This window comes from Chaetodon auriga, chromosome 9 (genome assembly GCF_051107435.1).
Source record: "Chaetodon auriga isolate fChaAug3 chromosome 9, fChaAug3.hap1, whole genome shotgun sequence".
Lineage (NCBI taxonomy): Eukaryota > Metazoa > Chordata > Actinopteri > Chaetodontiformes > Chaetodontidae > Chaetodon > Chaetodon auriga.
This window is the reverse complement of record NC_135082.1, coordinates 14951610-14965726: the sequence shown is the minus strand read 5'-3', so window position 1 is coordinate 14965726 and position 14117 is coordinate 14951610. Positions and strand designations below refer to the sequence as shown.

The 14117-nt window shown below is 42.8% G+C and overlaps 1 protein-coding gene across 17 annotated transcripts in view; it reads right to left on the bottom strand.

The window, feature by feature from the left end:
* Window positions 1-14117, bottom strand: part of LOC143325537 (protocadherin alpha-C2-like) — a 190493-nt gene that overhangs the window by 78342 nt on the left and 98034 nt on the right. The window contains exon 1 of one of the 17 annotated variants that reach the window (XM_076738668.1): window positions 7372-10017. The exons of 14 other annotated variants lie outside the window; for them this stretch is intronic. In XM_076738668.1, the coding sequence (XP_076594783.1) occupies window positions 7372-9753 (2382 nt within the window). In that variant the 5' untranslated portion in view covers window positions 9754-10017. 2 more of the 17 variants (XM_076738669.1, XM_076738670.1) reach the window with 2 other exon arrangements.

The following is a 14117-nucleotide window of genomic DNA, read 5'->3' as shown; positions in this document are numbered from 1 at the left end:
CTCTACAGAAGTTATTGGAACTACTTATATCCCATTTTGATAGTAACACTGTAACACAGACCCAGCAGATAATTTTCGGAAATGAATCATAATCAATCAAAGGACAAAGACTTTATCAACACAGCCAAAAGATGAAATCTGTTATATACTGTATAATAATTGTTTCCAAGGACATGAGTTCCAACATAGACATAATTTCTAATGGACAAGGTTGTAAATATTGTTGACGAGCAAGCTGTTTATCTTTCTTAAAAGCACTGTTTTCTTTCTGTCCTGTCTTTTTTAAAAACAACAACAACAACAACAACAACAACAACAACAACAACAACAACACAGTATCAGAAAGGTCTTTCAGTACCATGGATAGCGACATACACGTTAAAAACTAAATCTGCAGCTACAAAGATCAGAAGCCCATTCACACATTTACAACAAGCTCACATCAACATAACTGAGTAATTTAAATATGTGTTTTTCGAAAGTCTCCATCTGTAGTTTTGTAGTTAACTGAAATGCATGTTGTCAAAATTAAATGACGTACAATAACATATTTACGTCCTTAAGGTCATCATGTTCTTACCTTTTCTTTATTTGGTAAAGTCTGAGTTCTGGTAAAAGTGTCTCCTCCATTAATACTGATCAGCTCAGCATCTGCAGGCGGAAACGGTGCGGGGAAAACCACTACGTCACTCTTGAGCGTGTCTGAGCTGAAACACACGTCATACTGCTGAGTAGATTTGGAGTAAGACCAGCTCCCGTCAGGGTGGGTGGTGATCATTGGGGCGCCGTACCTGCTGAAATTGCCGTCTGTCCTGTGACATTTGACAGCTATTAAACTGATGAGGCTGAGCAGAAAGATGACTGAGACCGACACAATGGCGATCAGCAGATACAGGTTTAAATCCGAGAAGCTGTCCTCCTTTACGGGCACATGTCTGAACTGAGTCTGGATGTCAGCTGTGCTTTCAACCACCACCACGTCAATAGACACAGTAGCTGACAGGGAGGGTTCTCCGTTATCAGACACCAACACCACCAAGGGGTGAGTTTTCAGGTCATTGTCACTCATTCTCCTCTTAGTCCGGATTTCTCCGGTGCTGGTTCCGATCCGGAAGAGGTTGTTTCCTTTTGGCTCAGACAGGTGATAAGAGAGCAGCGCATTGTATCCAGAGTCTGCGTCTACAGCCCTGATCTTTGCCACAAAATAACCCACTTCAGCAGAATAGGGGATGCTCTCACTGTTAACGGAGCCATGCTCAGAATATGGAGCGAGAATCGTGGGACTGTTGTCATTTTCATCCAGGATTAAAACGTTGACAGTCACGTTGCTGCTGAGCGGAGGAACACCAGAGTCTGTGGCCTGAACTTTGAATTGAAACGTCTTTAACTCCTCATAGTTGAAAGACTGCAGGTTGATTATATCTCCAGTCTCTGAGTTAATGTTCACCATTGTCGCGAGTGGTAGTGAGTCACTGTTACTCTTAAAAAATGAATAGCTCACCTGACCATTTTGACTGATATCGGCATCAACTGCTGTTACTGTTTGTATAACTGCTCCCACTGGACTGTTCTCTTTCACATAAACATTAACCTGCGGCTCCGAGAAGCGAGGCGGGTTATCATTGACATCAGAAACATCAACGCTCACGATGCTGATGCTGGAGAGAGGTGGAGTCCCTTCATCTGTTGCTACAATAGTGACATTATACTGAGCCATTGTTTCTCTATCAAGCGGACCATTAACTACCAACGTGTAGTAGTTTTTGTAATTTGTGTCTAATTTAAAAGGCGAATCATTTGCGATTACAGCCTTGACTATCCCGTTTTTCCCACCATCTTTGTCCAGAACAGAAACAAGTGCAATAGCAGCACCTACTTCAGCGTCCTCCTTCACTGTGTTCAGTAGTGACGTCACAGTGATGTCAGGAGCGTTGTCGTTCAGGTCCACCACTTCTACCAGCACCTTACAGTGAGCAGACATCGGAGGCTGGCCTTTGTCACTGGCCTGTGCATGAATCTCAAACGCAGGGTTTTCTTCGTAGTCGATCTTACCTTTGACTAAAATCGCACCTGTTTTAGAGTCAATTTCAAATAAATCCAAAACACGATCCTGACCTTTTTTTCTCAAAGAATATTCTATTTCACTGTTTACACCTTCATCTGCGTCTGTTGCATTCAGAATGGTCACTGTCGACCCTGGTGGCAAGTTTTCAAAAATTTGAGTTTTGTATAAAGACTTACTGAAAACAGGATGGTTGTCGTTTATATCCAAAACGTTAATAATAACTTGCGAGGTTCCCGATCTGGATGGATTTCCTCCATCTACTGCAGTCAGGGTGAGTTTTATAACAGAGTCATGCTCGCGATCTAAAGATTTTTTCAGGACTAACTCGGCAGACACACTATCTCCCCCCTTGTGAATTTCTAAAGAAAAATAATCATTATTACTCAGCTTGTATGTATTAACCCCATTCTTTCCAACATCTAAATCCGATGCCTCTATCAGTCCAAATTTCACCCCTGGTAAAGTATTTTCTGCGATATCCAGTGACTGCAATTGCTCAGAGAAAACGGGTGCATTGTCATTTATGTCTATTATAGTGATCTCTATACGGTAAAGCTTCAGTGGGTTGTTGATCACGGCCTCTACGTTTACAGTACATTTTGTCGCCTTGGCACAAAGCTCTTCCCGATCTATCCTTTCATTGACATAAAGAACACCCGTCTTCAGATTTGCATCGAAATGTTTTCTATTTGAGCCACTAACAATCTGAAACATGCGAGACTCTAACTCCTGGACACTGAGATTTAAATCCTTGGCGATATTTCCAACAGAAGTCCCCGGGTTTACCTCCTCTGAGACGGAATACGAGATCTGTCCACACACGGCTTCCCAGCAATAATTCAGCAGCACAGTCACAAGATATATCCGACAAAGGCTCCTTCTCCTTGAGAAATACATTATTATGTCCTCCACGAAATAGGCATAAATCCCAGTCCAACCACTCCCGTCAAACAGTCATATTAAAAGTCAAATACACGATTCCAGTTTCTTGGATATTTATCAGCCATTCGCAAATATCGTTCGCCCTTTTCTCTCTCGTCCTGCGTCTCTTTGTGACAAAGCCCAGCGAAACATCATCATCGTCTGTTTTTCTGGGAGGAGCCTTGTGCCGACTGAAGTAACGTCCAGATGTCATGGTCTACAGTGTCTCCACGTGGTGATGTAAAATAACTACAATCAACTGACTACTACAGTGGAGTGTCTGAACTGTTGTGGAAACGGAACATCACAATAACACACATAACTGTGTTCAACTAATTCAACCCAACGCAGCTCTAAGCACTACATTCTTTCGTTGTCGTTTTCTCTGTCAACTTTTCTTTCTTTTTTTTTTTTTTTATCCATATGAACAGACCCTTAACTGTTAGTGACATATTGGCTGGAATGCTATACAAACAAACAAACAAACAAACAAACAAACAAACAAAACCATGCTGTACATCATGAGTTTAAAAAAAAAGTATACTACAGATGCAGAAAAAGATGAAACTATGGCAAATAAAAAACGGTGTAGATCCCTGTTGTCCAAAAACAAAATAAGCTAAAGAAATTAAGGCCATTAAATAACCTACTGAAAAATCTTCCCTAAAGGGAATGAAACGAGGTTTACATCTTTCTCCAGTAACAAAAAATAATTGTTATAAACTCTAAACAAATATGGCAAGAAAATACGCTGCTCTTTTTCCATTATTACATTTTCCTACACTTCACTTTCCGGCCCAAACACAACCCAACACACTGTGGTGCTTATTCCAGCGCCGTGGAGGACGATATACACTTTCTGCGTAGTGAGAAGCCTGAGAGCTTCAAATTCTGTCATTGCTCTGTCTTGTGTACGCCTGTATATTTATCATAAATTGGATAAAGAAAAGTATTCATGAATACATTGTGTAAAGTTGTCACAAACTAATTTACTTTTTAAAAAAATACAGATGGACATGCTTTCAGCCTCTGCTCTCGAACGTGCGATCACTTTAAGACACATTGATTTATTTTTTTTTTTTTTGAATGTTTTGCTTACCTTCTCTTTGTTGGGTAAAGTCTGAGTTCTGGTAAAAGTGTCTCCACCGTTAATACTGATCAGTTCGGCATCTGCAGGCGGAAACGGTGCGGGGAAAACCACTACGTCACTCTTGAGCGTGTCTGAGCTGAAACACACGTCATACTGCTGAGTAGATTTGGAGTAAGACCAGCTCCCGTCAGGGTGGGTGGTGATCATTGGGGCGCCGTACCTGCTGAAATTGCCGTCTGTCCTGTGACATTTGACAGCTATTAAACTGATGAGGCTGAGCAGAAAGATGACTGAGACCGACACAATGGCGATCAGCAGATACAGGTTTAAATCCGAGAAGCTGTCCTCCTTTACGGGCACATGTCTGAACTGAGTCTGGATGTCAGCTGTGCTTTCTACCACCACCACGTCAATAGACACAGTAGCTGACAGGGAGGGTTCTCCGTTATCAGACACCAACACCACCAAGGGGTGAGTTTTCAGGTCATTGTCACTCATTCTCCTCTTAGTCCGGATTTCTCCGGTGCTGGTTCCGATCCGGAAGAGGTTGTTTCCTTTGGGCTCAGACAGGTGATAAGAGAGCAGCGCATTGTATCCAGAGTCTGCGTCTACAGCCCTGATCTTTGCCACAAAATAACCCGCTTCAGCAGAATAGGGGATGCTCTCACTGTTAACGGAGCCGTGCTCAGAATATGGAGCGAGAATCGTGGGACTGTTGTCATTTTCATCCAGAATTAAAACGTTGACAGTCACGTTGCTGCTGAGCGGAGGAACACCAGAGTCTGTGGCCTGAACTTTGAATTGAAACGTCTTTAACTCCTCATAGTTAAAAGACTGCAGGCTGATTATATCTCCAGTCTCCGAGTTAATGTTCAGCATTGTCGCGAGTGGTAATGAGTCACTGTTGCTCTTAAAAAATGAATAGCTCACCTGACCATTGTGACTGATATCGGCATCAACTGCTGTCACTGTTTTTATAACTGCTCCCACTGGACTGTTCTCTTTCACATAAACATTAACCTGCGGCTCCGAGAAGCGAGGCGGGTTATCATTGACATCAGAAACATCGACGCTCACGATGCTGGTGCTGGAGAGAGGTGGAGTCCCTTCATCTGTTGCTACAATGGTGACATTATACTGAGCCATTGTTTCCCTGTCAAGCGGACCGTTAACTACCAACGTGTAGTAGTTTTTATAGTTTGTGTCTAATTTAAAAGGCGAATCATTTGCGATTACAGCCTTGACTATCCCGTTTTTCCCACCATCTTTGTCCAGAACAGAAACAAGTGCAATAGCAGCACCTGCTTCAGCGTCCTCCTTCACTGTGCTTAGTAGTGACGTCACAGTGATGTCAGGAGCGTTGTCATTCAGGTCCACCACTTCTACCAGCACCTTACAATCAGCAGACATCGGAGGCTGGCCTTTGTCACTGGCCTGTGCATGAATCTCAAACGCAGGGTTTTCTTCGTAGTCGATTTTACCTTTGACTAAAATCGCACCTGTTTTAGAATCAATTTCAAATACATCTAATACACGATCCTGACCTTTGCTTCTCAACGAATATTCTATTTCACTGTTTACACCTTCATCTGCGTCTGTTGCATTCAGAATTACAACAGTTGTGCCTACTGGTAAGTTTTCAGAAACGCGTGTCTTGTATAAAGAACTACTGAAAACCGGAGCATTGTCGTTATTGTCTAAAACGTTTATAATGATTTCAGATGTCCCTGACTTGGGTGGATTACCGCCGTCGACAGCAGTCACTGTGAGCTTTATAACATCTTCTTTTTCCCGGTCTAAAGCTTTTTGAAGCACAAGCTGCGCAGACACACTCTCTCCCCCTTTGTGAACCTCTAAAGAAAAATAATCATTTGGACTCAGCTTGTATAAACTCACACTATTCTTACCAATATCGAGATCTAACGCCCCGATAAATCCAAATTTCCCTCCTGGCACAGTACTTTCAGCAATGTTAAGAGACTGCAAATTCTCAGGGAAATATGGTGCATTATCATTTATATCGAGTATATTAACCTCCAAACGATAAAGCTTCAGTGGATTGTTGATCACGGCCTCTACATTGACAGTACATTTTGTAGCCTTCGCACAGAGCTCCTCTCGGTCTATTCTTTCGTTGACATAAAGGACACCCGTTTTCAGATTTACATCGAAATATTTCCGCTTTGATCCGCCAACAATTTGAAACATACGTGCCTCCAAGTCGTGAACGTTAAGGTTTAGATCTTTAGCGAGATTTCCAACAGAAGTCCCCGGGTTTACCTCCTCTGATACAGAGTAAGACAGCTGCCCAGATACCGAGTCCCAGCAGCAATCCAAAAGAACAACGACTATATAAAGTCCAAAACGGCTCCATGTCCCCCGCGTCGACATATTTTTATCCAAGGTGAACAGAGCATATGGATTCTAGGCTCCCAAATCCCGACTAATAATGCAGAATGAAAGCGACGTGCCAGAATCCAGTAGCCTTGCTTTTTACCGGGTGACAGACGAAACGATGGCTGCACAATCCATTCTTGAAATGCGTCTCTTTGTAACAAAGCCCCGAGAAACATCCTCATCCTCTCTGCTTGGGAGGAGCCTGATGCAACCAAGTGAACATCAAAATGTGATGGTCTACAGTGTCCCCGTGTGGTTACTTGAAACAACTACATTAACGCCTAAAAATAGATGAATCGCCTGCATACGAATGAACAGTGAAGTCAACAGCTAACAAAAAGTCACAAGTGACAGCACAAAATGTCCAGTTGCCCTATTGACTTATCCACAGTTTTGTTTGTACAAAAATGCGATGAATATAAAAATGCAAACAAACACTAACTTTCTATAATTTTCTTTGAGTCTACCAGGTAAAGTCGTGATATCATCCAGAGAGAGACAGCTTCTTGAAATCAGATGAAATCTGATTTATATCACGTATCAATAAATATGTATATTGTAAGAAAATTCAAGTGAACATGCCAGTTAATACGAGTAAAACGCGCCATGTCCTATTTTGCGTAGATGAACTGACTGAATGAAATCAGTCTATTTCAGCACCATGGACAACGACATACACATACTGCAATGCTATCAGAGGACTGAGTGAGAGGCTTACGGATTGTTGACTTCAGTTTTGTCATTACTTTGACCCATGACCCGATACATACAAACACATGTACAGATGCAATGTGCAAAGTTAACACAAAGGAATGTAACTTTATATAAAAGAAAAATTGAACACGGACGGACATCATATCATCAAATGGAACATGTTACTTTTTTAAAGTTTTCTTACCTTTTCTTTATTAGGTAAAGTCTGAGTTCTGGTAAAAGTGTCTCCTCCATTAATACTGATGAGTTCAGCATCTGCAGGTGGAAACGGTGCGGGGAAAACCACTACGTCACTCTTGAGCGTGTCTGAGCTGAAACACACGTCATACTGCTGAGTAGATTTGGAGTAAGACCAGCTCCCGTCAGGGTGGGTGGTGATCATTGGGGCGCTGTACCTGCTGAAATCGCCGTCTGTCCTGTGGCATTTGGCAGCTATTAAACTGATGAGACTGAGCAGAAAGATGACTGAGACCGACACAATGGCGATCAGCAGATACAGGTTTAAATCCGAGAAGCTGTCCTCCTTTACGGGCACATGTCTGAACTGAGTCTGGATGTCAGCTGTGCTTTCAACCACCACCACGTCAATAGGCACAGTAGCTGACAGGGAGGGTTCTCCGTTATCAGACACCAACACCACCAAGGGGTGAGTTTTCAGGTCATTGTCACTCATTCTCCTCTTAGTCCGGATTTCTCCGGTGCTGGTTCCGATCCGGAAGAGGTTGTTTCCTTTGGGCTCAGACAGGTGATAAGAGAGCAGCGCATTGTATCCAGAGTCTGCGTCTACAGCCCTGATCTTTGCCACAAAGTATCCCGCTTCAGCAGAATAGGGGATGCTCTCACTGTTAACGGAGCCGTGCTCAGAATATGGAGCGAGAATCGTGGGACTGTTGTCATTTTCATCCAGGATTAAAACGTTGACAGTGACGTTGCTGCTGAGCGGAGGAACACCAGAGTCTGTGGCCTGAACTTTGAATTGAAACGTCTTTAACTCCTCATAGTTGAAAGACTGCAGGCTGATTATATCTCCTGTCTCTGAGTTAATGTTTAGCATTGTGGACAGCGGGACTGAGTTAGTGTTGCTTTGTAAAAATGAATAGCTCACCTGGCGGTTCTGGTCAACGTCAGCATCAGTTGCAGTCACAGTTTTAATAATTACTCCAACCGGACTGTTCTCACTCACGTAGATATTAATTAAGGGTTCTGGGAACAGAGGTGCGTTGTCGTTGACATCAGAAATGTGTATAGAAAGTACACTGGTGCTGGAGAGTGACGGGCTGCCTTTATCAGTGGCGACGATAGTGACGTTGTAGTTAGAGACGCTCTCTCTGTCCAGGGGCCCGTCAACTAACAAAGAATAATAATTTTTGTAGTTTGTTTCGAGCTTGAGTGGAACCACATCTTTAATCTGAATTTTCACTTCACCGTTTTTCCCACCATCCTTATCGAGGACTGACACTAAAGCAACTACGGTGCCCAGACTCGCGTCCTCTTTCACTGCTGTGTGTAGTGACGTCACAGTGATCTCAGGAGCATTGTCATTTACGTCCACCACCTCGACCAGCACTTTACAATGAGCAGACATCGGAGGCTGGCCTTTATCACTGGCCTCTACACGTATCTCAAAAGCTTTTTTGTCTTCAAAGTCTATATTGCCTTTTACTTTAATGACGCCCGTTTGACTTTCAATTTCAAATATATCAAGTACGCGATCTTGATCTTTGCTTCTCAATGAATACACAATCTCACTGTTCAGGCCCTCATCTGCATCACTGGCGTTCACGGTGATTACTGTTGTGCCCAGTGGCGTGTTTTCGGGAATTTTTGTCTTATATAACGTTTCGCTGAATATCGGAATGTTATCATTATTGTCTAAAACATTAACCACGAGCTGTGAGGTGCCTGATTTCGGAGGATTCCCTCCATCTACAGCGGTCAGTGTCATGCTGATCACAGGCTGCTTCTCGCGGTCCAGGGCTTTCTGCAGCACTAACTCAGCAGACACACTGTCCCCGGCTTTGTGCACTGCCAAAGAGAAGTGCTCATTTTGGCTTAATTTGTAAGTACTGACTCCGTTTCTCCCCACATCTGCATCAGCCGCTTCAGATAATGCGAATTTCACTCCTGGCAAAGTACTCTCTGCGATATACAAATTTTGTAATTTGGAGGTAAACAATGGGGCATTGTCATTTACATCTAAAATGTCTATATCAATACGATAAAGCTTCAAAGGGTTATTTATCACGGCTTCCACACTTACTGAGCATTTAAGTTCTTCTGCACAAAGCTCCTCTCTGTCAATCCTCTCACTGACATACAGAACGCCCGTCTTCAGGTTTACCTCGAAGAATTTTCTCTTTGATCCAGAAACAATTTGAAACATACGGTGTTCCAAGTCCTGTGAATTAAGGTTTAGGTCCTTAGCGACATTTCCAACAGGAGTCCCCGGGTTCACCTCCTCTGAGATGGAATATGAGAGCTGCCCAGACACCGCTTCCCAGTAACAATCCAATAAAAAAAGCCCTAGATATATCCCGAAATAGCTCCATCTACAAGGTGAAGACATATTTCTGTCCAATAAAAACAAAGCATCAATATGATTTCCAATCACGGTCAGATATTTTGGATAGCCTATAAGATATCAGCCGGTGTGTGCCTTGCATATGGTTGGAAAATGCTGTTTGTTCCACCGTCTTCTCTTTATAACAAAGACTGAGGAAATGTCCCAGTCGCCTGAAAACAGGAGGGGCTAAGTTGCGTTAAAGAGCAGGGCTGTCTCTGATGGATCAACAGCGGCGCCACGTGGGGAAATAGGCAAATTGCAGACAGCATTGAAAATGTCATCCTGCCCCCTCTTCAGCTGCCATTACGTCACACCAAAAATACTCACAATTATATGCCACAGAGGAGCCCAACTCAACCAGGAGCGTTGGACATTACATTTCAGCACCATGGACAGCACGCTGGAGCGCACCCCAAATGTAAAGCCCGTTTTTTTCCCCTGCACTAATCTGCAGTGACTGTCAGAAAAAAAACATGGTGCAACCACTCCGAATCGTCATGCTACCTCCTTCCACTTCTCCTCTCCACTCCTTTCCCATGTATTTATTTTAGGCAGTAATTTGCATAATTATGTGGACGATGTCAACACAGTTAGTTTTGGTGAAGTGGTGACAATGGGCTTCCATTGCTTCCAGAAACAGCAACATCCAGTCGATTATTTGGATATCCTGCTCTGGAGGCAATTTCTGAATTGCGCTGTAGTTGTTCGTGAAGAACTGTCAGCCAGTCTTCACTTAAGACTTTCATCTTCCATCGTCTTTTCTATTGTGGAATCAAATTATCACATACATGTACAAATCACTATTTACGTCATGACAAACTGTATATTTGCTGGCCACAAATTGTAGAAATGAATTATACATTCTCTTCCCACTGCTCCCACATATCCTCCCGCCCCCCACCCACCTCCACCATTTCTTTCTTTTTGCTTTTTTTTTTTTTTTTTTTTTTTGGTCAGCCTTGCAGGCAATAAATACAGTTAATTGGACTCATTTGTTCTGCTGCACATGAACACGGAGGAGACATGGGTGTGCTGCAGCATCTTTCAGTGTATTTTAATGTTTCTCCACATTTCCACAGAGACTGTAGTCATAAGCTTATGAACATTCCCTCGTTTGTAATCCCAGGATTAAGCCCTTGATTCTGAAACTCCTGTCCTATTTCCATTCTGTAGGAAACATGATTTGATTTGAAAATATTAATAACCATCACACACTGAGCCCCAGTCATCTGTTTACCCCAAAATGCAATAATAATAATAGCTCTCAAAGGATGACCTGTGTGCTCAATTTTCTTAATGTATGGAAATAGAAGATGGTATATGCTGCACACAAGGACACTGTGAATAAACTACCGGTGCATTCCTCTCATCACACACACACACACACACACACACACACACACACACACACACACACACACACACAAAGACCACCTGGCCCATCAGACCCAGACAGCCCATGATGAAATTCAATGATTCATAGTTTATTTATAGTTCACTCTCTATACAGCAACGACCTTACAGGGCAGTCTGGATTATCTTTGTCATAAAATCACCATGACACACATGGATCACTGAAGCCTCAGTTTACTCAGCACTGTAAAGAGAATTAATCTTTTAAAAAGCAGAGGTCTGACCAGGGATTCTGCTTTGTGGCCTGATGACACCGTGACCTTATTTTGTGGGCCAAATGAACAAGCCATTTAAATGTGTAATAAGCACCTGTACTATGAGTCACACCTTTGCCAGAAATGATAAACAAATCTCTAACAGTGTCTTAATTTACAATCCACAAGTAAAATTACCTACATATCTATATGACCCACATGCAGTGTGTGAAGGATATCAGAAGTTCTGAATCCAAGCTGAGAGCAAGGTCAGGGCCTATTATTGAGCATGCCCACTAGGCCATATGAAGCTAACACTGACTGTGTCATGGAGATATAAAACATGCTGAACACACATCACCTCCTCTTCCCATGCCAAATACGGCTCCTCTGGGAAGCATTTGCAGAGGAGTCAATTAATCATTAATTGCTGTGTATGCAGAAACAATAAATCATACTTTTCAAACACGGACAGGAGCATGTGTGCTTTTTGACTTCTCTTTGATTAAGTTAACTAGGTCCCCTTGAAGACACTATTTCAGTTTTCATTTGTGAACTCTGTATGAATTGATCAAAGTCACATTTCTTGAGGGTATGATAATTGAATTTGCTGAATAATTAATAGTGAATAAATAGTGGTTAAGAAAAATACACAGAATTTGCTCCCTGAGCACAGGGAGCTGTACATAATGAATCTTGTGGTTAAATACGTGTGTGCCTCTTAACCTGATTCTCTGTCTGAGGTTCACGTGATAAAGTTAAAGGAGAAACAGCAGGAAAGCATGGAGAACAGTGTGATCAAAGGGGCAGAAGGAGCAGTGGTAGGTGAGGGGAGGGTGGTGGTACGGACGGAAGCAGTTAACAGCAGTGTTTTAGGCATTTTCACTGCATCATTAAAGGGCTACCACAACATATAGTCACCAAATTAGCTTCTTTATCTCCGTCATACTCATAATATTTCACGATAGCCCTTTGTAGAGCCATCAGTTGTGTGTGTGCTTATGAATAAGTGTGTTATAAGGGTGTGTCTTGTTCTGTTCATCTGTGTGTGAGTGGGTGGGGGAAGGGTGCTATCTGAACATGCTCCAAGGCGAGTCCCCCCCCGCCCCCCCTTCCTCTCTCCTTCTGCACAGCGCACTTGTCTCCATAGCAACGCCATCTCAGGCACAGACACGATGCATGTGTGCACGAACACACACACACACACACACACACACACACACACACACACACACACCCTTCCTGACATAGAAGCCTGTGGGTTTATTTTTCAAAAGGCACCATGTGTAAAGTAAGACACTGGCTTTCTTACCAACTTCCACATTTTATCTGCTAATGTTCACTTTCAGGTAGACCTTTCATCTCACTGAATGAATCACACACATTATTCTGACAGACGCAAAGTAAACACACAAACTCACCCAAGCACACTCAAACCGCACTCCTATGCATGTTACACCAGGCTGCCCACAGCTGCAGTTGGGCTGCTCATGCATTGGTAATGTAGCACTGCAGCAGCATATTCACTATGACAGATCCACTTTAGCAGCAGCGCCTGCCTCTTTTTCCACCCCCACAGCCCCACAGAAAGCCTGACCTTTGCATTCAGCCATGCCCAACCCACTATACACTCTCTGGGCCAGGACTCTGGAGACCACCACTCCTGCAGTCTGCACACTACATCCTGCTTCGTGTGACGAGATGCTGATGTCATTGCGTTTTTGTGTGGAGTAGAGCTCATCACAAGGGGGCAACCTACTCCTTGTGCATGTTTCCCCCTTCACTCAGTCTTCAAGCAGTCTTCTATCTAGGTACTATATCATGCTCATTGTTCACATCTGTTTCACAACTATCCTTTTTGCTTTTTACTTGCGAGCTGAGGTGCTGAACCTAATTCATAGGTCCAAGGTCTCTGGTCATTCTCTGATAAACAACTGTGACACAACACTTGGCTTTAGAGACAGAGTGATTAACCACACCCACCTGCAGCATTACACTAACACCTTAGATTCTTTGATAATGCACAGTGGATGAATGGGGGAAAAGAGGTAATAAAATGGACATAATGTAATAAAAAACAGAAAATTGGGGAGTGTAATTGCAGAGGTGGAACAGAAAAGAATAACAACGTGAGAGAGAAAGGGAAATGGTACTTGGAAGACAAAGAAGTCTAAAAATAGAGGGGGGTGTGGGGGTAGTCACCATATGACACTGAGATTTTTTCTTTGTCTTATTACAAGATCCTCAGCCATGCACAGACAAAAAAAATGATAGATAGATAGATAGATAGATAGATAGATAGATAGATAGATAGATAGATAGATGAGAGAGGGGTGGGGAATCACTCCTAGTATTTAATCCAACTACCACTTAATCATTCATTTCCAAATCTGTGCTCGCTTCCACTGGTTTCTGGAGTAAGTAGGACAGGGGCGGGTCCAGGGAAACATGAGCCGGAACAAGATGAAAACCAGGACACAGCAATATGCCCAAACACACGCATGCACATACCCCTGAGATAAAACTAGAGGTACACCAACACAATGTTCACTCATTTGGAAAGTGATGGCACAATGCCCAAAATTCATATAATTAGTTACTCTACTGTAAAACAACAGGCAGAAGAAACGGCATGCTATTGTCACACAGAGTGATTGTTCTCTTTGATGTTGTCACAAGCTGTCATTACCCAACTGGGGACAGTACTGTAGTGTTTAGTTTATAAATCAGTATATACAATCACTCTACATGACCAGAAAA